Genomic DNA, 8,266 nt, shown 5'->3' on the forward strand with positions numbered 1-8,266 from the left:
CATAGATTATATAAAATAGGCTCATACCAATTTGTAAAACAAAACAGGTTTGGTTTCACCCAACTTGGGGGTTTCTCATCAACCGAGAGTTTTCAATGCCAGCGACTTCAGTCACACATGCGCAGTACGACACAGCACTTTACTTCCTGACGTCTCTGAGTGGGACTTCGGGTCAACAGTACCACTGTGTGGATGATTTCTCCCGTGTAGGAATCAAACATAGACCCGCTCCTGCCACACACCACGGACTATGTTCTCCTGCTAACCCGGGCCTTCCGTTGTGGAAGACCCGATGTCGCTGTCGCTCCGCGGTGCCTTCTGAATCGCTGACGGCCCGACGACAACCGTGGCCCGGCGTGTAGCCGTCATGTTCCCCGTCCGGACCAGCCTCTTTCTCCTCCCGCTGCTGCTGCTCCTGTTGTCCGCGGTCAACGTGCACTCTTCCCAGGGCGACAAGGAGCCGGTGTACCGGGACTGTGTCAAGCAATGCGTCCGTACCAACTGCACCGGAGCTCGGCTGCGGGGCTTCGAGTCAAGGCAGCCGCCGTACATGGCGCTGACAGGTGGGCACCTGGGCTGTTGGTAGGAACATGTGGGGATAGTTTAACTGTGGTTGAGTCACTTTGTGTTTATCTGATTGTCCCAATCTCCTTGCCAAGCTCATGTTTACGTATATTTGTTTAATACAATAGAAAGCTGATATAGTTGTGTTTTTTGGCGGTTTGATTGAGTTTTTTTTTTAATGTGAAACGTGTACTGGCCTACTTTTTATCTCTAATAGTAGCCTGTTAGTACGGCTGACCGGACCGGCAGGGGTTGGAAAGATCCTTTTTGTTGTTTGTTGCGGTCTCATTGTTACACAATTGTTGTCTCATCCAGTTTCATTCTGTTTCACTAACAGAGAGCTAGTATAGAGGTTTAAAGAGGTAGGGAGAGGTTGAAATTCATATATTCTGTAATAACAGTTTTATTGAAAACATGTACTAGAAATGTAATGGATTAACCTGCTGACAATTGTTTATTTAAATGTTTTTCCAAAATGTTTTTGAATAAACGAGAGAGAGATAGAGAACAATGGCGGGAGAATACCAAGAGTATGATTTGAACTGTCTTTCTCTGTGACAGGATGGAGGTGTGGTGATGACTGTCGGTACCAGTGCATGTGGACGACCGTGGGTCTGTACCAGGCCGAGGGGTACCGGATCCCCCAGTTCCACGGAAAGGTGAATCACACACGCACACACACGCTGAAGTGTTACACCTGTAAAGCTTTTGCATTGTAGTAGTAGCAGTAGTATTTAATAGTGGACTGTAACACTAGCGGTATTGTAGTATTTCCGAGCGTGCCCTACACTAATAGTTCTAGTAGTGTGTGAGTATCTAGTGTCCCTTGTCTTCCAGTGGCCCTTTGCTCGCTTCCTGTGTTTCGAGGAGCCTGTCTCTGCGCTAGCGTCTCTGCTGAACGGCGTGGCCTGTCTCCTCATGATGCTACGCTACCGCGGCACTGTGCCTCGCCAGAGCCCCATGTACCCCACCATCACAGCCTTCTCTCTGGTCCGACCCCCGTTGTCTGTCTGACCGTCTCTCTGTCTGTCTAAATGGGAGAATTTGGAATGTCTGTCAGACTGGATGTCTGTTCTTATTGTGTGTGTGTGTGTGTGTGTGTGTGTGTGTGTGTGTGTGTGTGTGTGTGTGTGTGTGTGTGTGTGTGTGTGTGTGTGTGTGTCTGTGTGTGTGTGTGTGTGTGTGTGTGTGTGTGTGATAAATATGAGATTTCTGTTAAACACCAACTCAACATGAAATGCAAGAGTATATCATAATTTCCATCAAAATATTCTCTCCATCTGAATGTCTGTGTTGGCAGCTAGCTTTCTGGCTAGCCTTTGATGATGGTCCTCTGGTAACGGTCGTCGTGACAACTGATCTTCCTCTTGTATCCGTCAATGTGACAGCCGATGTCTTCTATCTCTCTGCAGGTGTCTCTGAACGCCTGGTTTTGGTCGACTGTCTTCCACACCAGAGACACCTACCTCACTGAGGTATTGCTACACCACCCTCCCCCTCCACCACCCTCACCTCCTCCACCCTCCCTCCCTACCTTCACTCTCACTCCTCCACACTCCCTCCCTACCTCCACCCTCCCTCACCTCCTCCCAACTCCCTCCCTACCTTCACCCTCCCTCCCTACCTTCACCCTCCCTCACCTCCTCCCCCCTCCCTCCCTACCTTCACCCTCCCTCCCTACCTTCACCCTCCCCCTCCACCACCCTCACCTCCTCCACCCTCCCTACTTTCACCCTCACCTCCTCCACCCTCCCTCCCTACCTTCACCCTCCCTCACCTCCTCCCCCCTCCCTCCCTACCTTCACCCTCCCTCCCTACCTTCACCCTCCCTCACCTCCTCCCCCCTCCCTCCCTCCCTTCACCCTCCCTCCCTACCTTCACCCTCCCCCTCCACCACCCTCACCTCCTCCACCCTCCCTACTTTCACCCTCACCTCCTCCACCCTCCCTCCCTACCTTCACCCTCACCTCCTTCACCCTCCCTCCCTACCTTCACCCTCACCTCCTCCAACCTTCCTACCTCCACCCTCCCTCCCTACCTTCACCCTCCCTCCCTACCATCACCCTTCACCTCCTCCACCCTCACCGCCTCCACCCTCACCTCCTCCACCCTCCCTCACCTCCTCCACCCTCCCTACCTTCACCCTTCACCTCCTCCTCCCTACCTCCACCCTCACCTTAAGCGCCTTTGAGTGTCTAGAAAAGCGCTATATAAATTAAATCCATCATCATCATCACCTCCTCCATCCTCCCTCACCACCTCCACCTTCACTCTCCTCCACCCTCCCCTCATCTCCGCTTTTTTCTCCTTCTCCAATCGGGCATCCAGTGACTGCCTCAGGTTTCCATTTGCTAATGGTATTAACTAATTTAATAATGTTAAGTTATTAATGTCAAATCCTCCAATTATTTGATAAGTAATCCTTCAAACTCTTATTCTATTAATCTCTTATCTCCCCTCTTTCAGAAAATGGATTATTTCTGTGCATCTGCCGTCATTCTGTACTCCATATACCTGTGCTGCGTCAGGTGAGGTATTCTCTAGTCTACCTGTGTCAGAATAGCTGGTCATTCTAGGTGGAAGTTTGACAGATCAAGATGTCTTTGAGCAAGGCACCTTTAACATTGACTGATATGCTGGTGGTTAGTAGCATCCTCCAAATGCCCCCTTTTTTGCTCTCCATTTGTGTTTGTGTACAATATATTAGCTAGTTATGCTGAGCTAGTGTTAGGGAATTTAGTCTTGGACAGTCATCTTCATGAATATCTGTTAATTCTCTAGCTAATGTTGGAAAACCACTGCTGATTCTGTTTTTTGTATAATAATGTGAAAAAAAGTTGTAGCTCTTTGAGGGTGTTTGCTTGGCTGATTTGCGAGCTTGGCTGGCTAATGTTAGTCCGCTGTGTGTCTGGTAGCTCCCTTAACGGCAAGTAGTACTATCTTATGAATGTGAGCCAACTGCATGTTATTCAGGTCTCTGGTATTTATTTGTGGTTAGTTGTACTGGCTAATTTTGACTAACTTTGTGCTCTTATCAACTGCAGTAGCTCTCTGTGGCTAGTTGTACTAGCTAATGTTATCTAACTGTGTGATGTTCAGGATTGTAGTTGCTCTTTTTGGCTATTCGTACTAGCTAATGTTAGCTAACTTGTGTGATGTTCAGGACTCTGGGTTTGAAGCGTCCGGTCGTCTCCAGCCTGGTGGGCGCGCTGCTCATTCTCGTCTTCACCGCCCACGTCTCCTACCTGACCTTCGTCAGCTTCGACTACGGATACAACATGGCCGCAAACGCAACCATCGGTACGTCATGCCATCATGGCTCATGACTTCAGATTGCATTGCAGGGTTCTTGAGTGGGTCCGTGGTTGGTGTGTTCAATTCCAGGCCTATCTCAAAGATCTCCATGTGATTAACTTATGTTAAGTCACTATCTATCGCCAAAGGAGGTAACCCAAATGGTCAGATGAAAGTCCTTGTTTTTGCAGTATTTTGAATGTTACAAACTGGGTTTTGATGGCGACACTGTCTTTGTCTACGGGAGGAATTGAAACCCACTTTAAAGGGTTAGGGTCATGACTAGTGTTGGTGTCAGGAATAGTGTTAGGACTAGGGTGAACCGGCTGTGGTTATGACTACGGTTAAGGTCACTGCGTAGGTTTTTGTATGTAATGTAATGACCCTATAACTCTATGTTCTAGGCATGGTGAACTGGCTGTGGTTAGTTAAGGTTAATGTAATGTTTTTTGATTGTAATGTAAGGACTCTATAACTCCACGTTCTAGGCATGGTGAACCGGCTGTGGTTAGGACTGCGGTTAAGGTCACTGCGTAGGTTTTTGATTGTAATGTAAGGACCCTATAACTCCACGTTCTAGGCATAGTGAACCTGCTGTGGTGGCTGTGCTGGTGCTGGCAGAACCGGCGGACCCTGCCCTACTGGTGGAAGTGTGGAGTGGTGGTCCTGTTGCTCCATGGCCTGGCACTCCTGGAGCTGCTGGACTTCCCCCCGCTGCTCTGGGCTCTGGATGCCCACGCCGTCTGGCACCTCAGCACCGTGCCCGTTCACTTCCTGTTCTACAGGTACTTGTTCCGGTTATATTGGCCCCACTTCCTGTTCTAGGAGCAGTGTTTGTAATAACGCTGTTTAAAAGAACGGCGTAAGGTAACGTCGTTATTTTTTCAGTAACGGGGTAATCTAACTAATTACCTTTTCCGTCGTTACAACGCCGTTACTGTTACTGTACGTTGAATGCGGTGCGTTACTATGAATTGATTGAATAAACTGCCTAATCCGAACGCAACCCTGGCTCCAAACACAAACCACTGGTGAGGAGACCATGTGGGTTAACAACGAGATAAGCGATTATGATTGGCTAAGGAAGAGTCATGTTTCATGTTAGCCAATCGGAGCCAGTGTTTTTACCACACTTACCACACAGGCCAGGTCACACACACACGCACACACCAAACAGATTTGATGAAGCAGCAGAAATGGCGAGTCCGGAGCAATCCGATGAAAAGTTGGCATTTTCTGTAGTATTCGGCAGACGTTCCACAGCGTTTGCAACCAAGCAAATTAAAATTCAGTTGGAAGTTTTTCAGGGCCTTTCAACCATTTAACACACTAAGGCCAAGTGAAAACTGCTCAGATATATATAGCAACATTCTTTTTTTACAGTAACGCAAATAGTTACTTTCCCTGGTTACTAGTTATTTTTATTATAGAATAATTCAGTTACTAACTCAGTTACTTTTTGGAACAAGTAGTGAGTAACTATAACAATTACTTTTTTAAAGTAAGGTTCCCAACACTTTCTAGGAGTACCATTTCCTGTTGAGTCGGACAAGGTTAAGATTAATTGTTATATTTGAGATGGTTAAGTGCGTGTATTATGTAAGAGATAGGTAAGTTGAGGTATTAGGTTAGACAGGGATATATTAAGGTATTTGGTTAGAGATTGTTATGTGTGTGTATTAGGTTAGAGATTAGTTCTGAGTCAAAGAAAGAAAGAGGTGTGTGTGTGTGTGTGTGTCAATGTTATATACCTGGTTGCCTTGGCACCACCCGACAAGTTTGTTATTAGAAGTCTCTTTCCTGCTCAACAGTTTCCTGATAGACGACAGCCTGCACCTCCTCAACACAGAGAAGATCGGAGTCAAGCTGGAGTAGGAGGGGCCTCTCACCTCTTGAACATGCCCTCTCCCCTCAACCCCTCCAATCAGGGCATCCAGACGCCAGAACCAGGAAGGAGTGCCTCTCCATGACAACCCTGATCCCTCCCCCCTCGAGGAAGGCTCTGTTTACACTTTTCTTGTGTGTGTGTGTGTGTGTTTTTAATTTTTCTATATATTCAGTTTGGTTTTGGAGGCCTTGAATCTGAACTGAAGGGGAGGCTATCAACCGGCTGTCTCAGACCCCTCGTAAATTGACGAAAGAACCGTTAAGCTCACATATCACATTTCAGCCTCACCTGCCACCTTATAAAGCTTTAAAATAGACTCCCACTGTTAGCTCTTTGTTCAACATAATCACAGGCCATGGCTTTATCTTCCAACCTTAGCGCAGTTGCTAGCATTATCTGGCCGGCAGTTCAGTTAGGTTGAGGACAGGGCGGCCATAGACTAAGGAGGGATACAGGGGAGTGGGTGAGGGCGGGGAGGGGAAGGAGGGCTGGTTGGAGGAAGTTAGAGGCTTTTCTTACACCTTATTATTCCAATATATTCATATCACAATTTATTTGATATGTTTTGCCTTTATTTAGTTCTGGTGCTTTTCTTTCTGCTTTGAACATGAATCTTTATGCCATTTTTTTTTATCATACACGTTTATCATTTATGTTGATTCAGTTCTGATGTTCTTTTGAATTCACCTGGGCTGCCTTCAGTGAAAGAAGAAAAAGGGATGTAGCTTAGCCTGACGTGGGTTGATTGGCTGAACCGTGATTGTCCCGCCCACCCTACAGGAAGTGTATGGATGTACTTCCTGTTGTCTAGTTAGCTGTAATCAGGAGTCATATATGACCGCAGCCCTGAAGATGGCTCACCTGTGTGTGTGTGTGCGTGTGTGTGTGTGTGTGTGTGTGTGTTGTGCTCTTCACTCTAAACCGCTACATCTGTGATATTCCATTATATCATGCACTTTACACATACCTGTACCAGTACGCAACCATACCAGTACGCACCAGGTGTACCAGAGTAGAACGCATGTTTGTGCTGCCCGTGCCTTTCCTTTTTGAAAGAAGTCGTTTTTGTGTGTGTGTGTGTGTGTGTGACAGAGTGAGATTTATTGGCTGAGGACATTTTCGCCTAGCTGAGAGTTGAAAGGGGAGGGAAGGCAGTATTTACGGAAGTGTTGAGGTGGTTCTCATAGTGACAGACGACCATAGCATCAGATGGAGCAGATGATTGAATTGAGTATGTCCTGTGATGGTTTGCTGATCAGGTAACAGTCCTGACATTGTCCTCCAAGACCGTTGGAGGAAGATACTGGTGGTGATGATGACGATGATGAGGATGATGATGATGGAAGGAGTGAAGGAGGGAGTGAACATGGCCAACGACTCCTGTACCTCTATCATAAACGTAGCCACCTTCTGAGGTGTGATGAAGACCTCACTTCCTTTCTCCTTTTTCTACATCGTTATGTTGTTATCACTGCCTGCGGCCCCCACCTCCTCTTCCCTCGTCCCTCCCTCCCTCTTCCCCTCGCACATGAAAACTTTGAAAAAAATGTTTGAAGAAATGGGACAAATAAAGGGTTCTTGTTTACCAAATAGTCTGTCACTGTGTTTATTTATTCATTCATCAAACCCTGTTGTATTATTTATCGTGATAGTCACCGCAATATGGATGGTTAAATACACTAACTACTATAGAAATGGTTAAATCAGTGTATCACTATAAAAGAGATGGTTAAATCAGTGTATCACTATTATAGACCGTTAAATACACTATTACTACTATAGAGATGGTTAAACCATTGTATCAATATAGATGGTTAAATCAGTATCACTATTATAGAGGTTACACAATGCTGCAATAGAGACGTTTAAAGACACAGTGTCACGAAAGATTCTGGATTTGCAACCCAATGTCCGCCGTCTTGCTGTAGTTATCATTCAGCAAGTTTCCTGAACAATCTACCAGTCCGAAATGACTCACTGTCGTTTTGGATTGAAGTGTCTGCTAAATTACTAAATAGTAAGAAGTAAAAATGCTCTTGAATTGTCTCTGCTTCCTCCTGGCGGACTGGTCGTGTACCTGCAGGCCAGATTTTCTGGTAAATTGGGTTGTTTTGACCCGGGGTTGAGCTGTTAGTTATTGAATTGATGTGAAAATGTCAACTGTCAACTATCATTCATTTTACAGGAAACACTACGAACATTATCTATGTGTTGTAAAATGATGTATTTTATGGGTCCTTCTGACTGAGGCTGTGTGTGTGTGTGTGTGTGTGTGTGTGTGTGTGAGTGTGTGTGTGTGTGTGTGTGTGTGTGTGTGTGTGTGTGTGTGTGTGTGTGTGTGTGTGTGTGTGTGTGGGTGTGCGTGTGCGTGTGCGTGTGTACGTGTACGTGTATGTGTATGTGTATGTGTGGTACTCTCTAGTAGCCGGGCAGCAGCGTGGACTCTGACCCGGCTGCAGTGGGTGGGGAGCGGGAGAGAGAGCATGAATAGAGCTTATTATTCCTCTTCTGACGACATGA

The 8,266-nt window shown here is 46.5% G+C and overlaps 1 protein-coding gene across 1 annotated transcript; it reads left to right on the plus strand.

The window, feature by feature from the left end:
- Positions 1 to 112: 112 nt before the first annotated feature.
- pgap3 (post-GPI attachment to proteins phospholipase 3) lies at positions 113 to 7,336 on the plus strand. The gene is made up of 8 exons (XM_060036664.1): positions 113 to 563; positions 1,126 to 1,223; positions 1,402 to 1,554; positions 1,977 to 2,039; positions 3,031 to 3,092; positions 3,728 to 3,864; positions 4,439 to 4,643; positions 5,670 to 7,336. The coding sequence occupies exons 1-8, from the start codon at positions 368 to 370 to the stop codon at positions 5,731 to 5,733; spliced, it is 978 nt and encodes a 325-aa protein (XP_059892647.1). The 5' UTR covers positions 113 to 367; the 3' UTR covers positions 5,734 to 7,336.
- The last annotated feature ends 930 nt before the right edge of the window (positions 7,337 to 8,266 follow it).

This window comes from Gadus macrocephalus, chromosome 18 (genome assembly GCF_031168955.1).
Source record: "Gadus macrocephalus chromosome 18, ASM3116895v1".
NCBI classification, from domain to species: domain Eukaryota; kingdom Metazoa; phylum Chordata; class Actinopteri; order Gadiformes; family Gadidae; genus Gadus; species Gadus macrocephalus.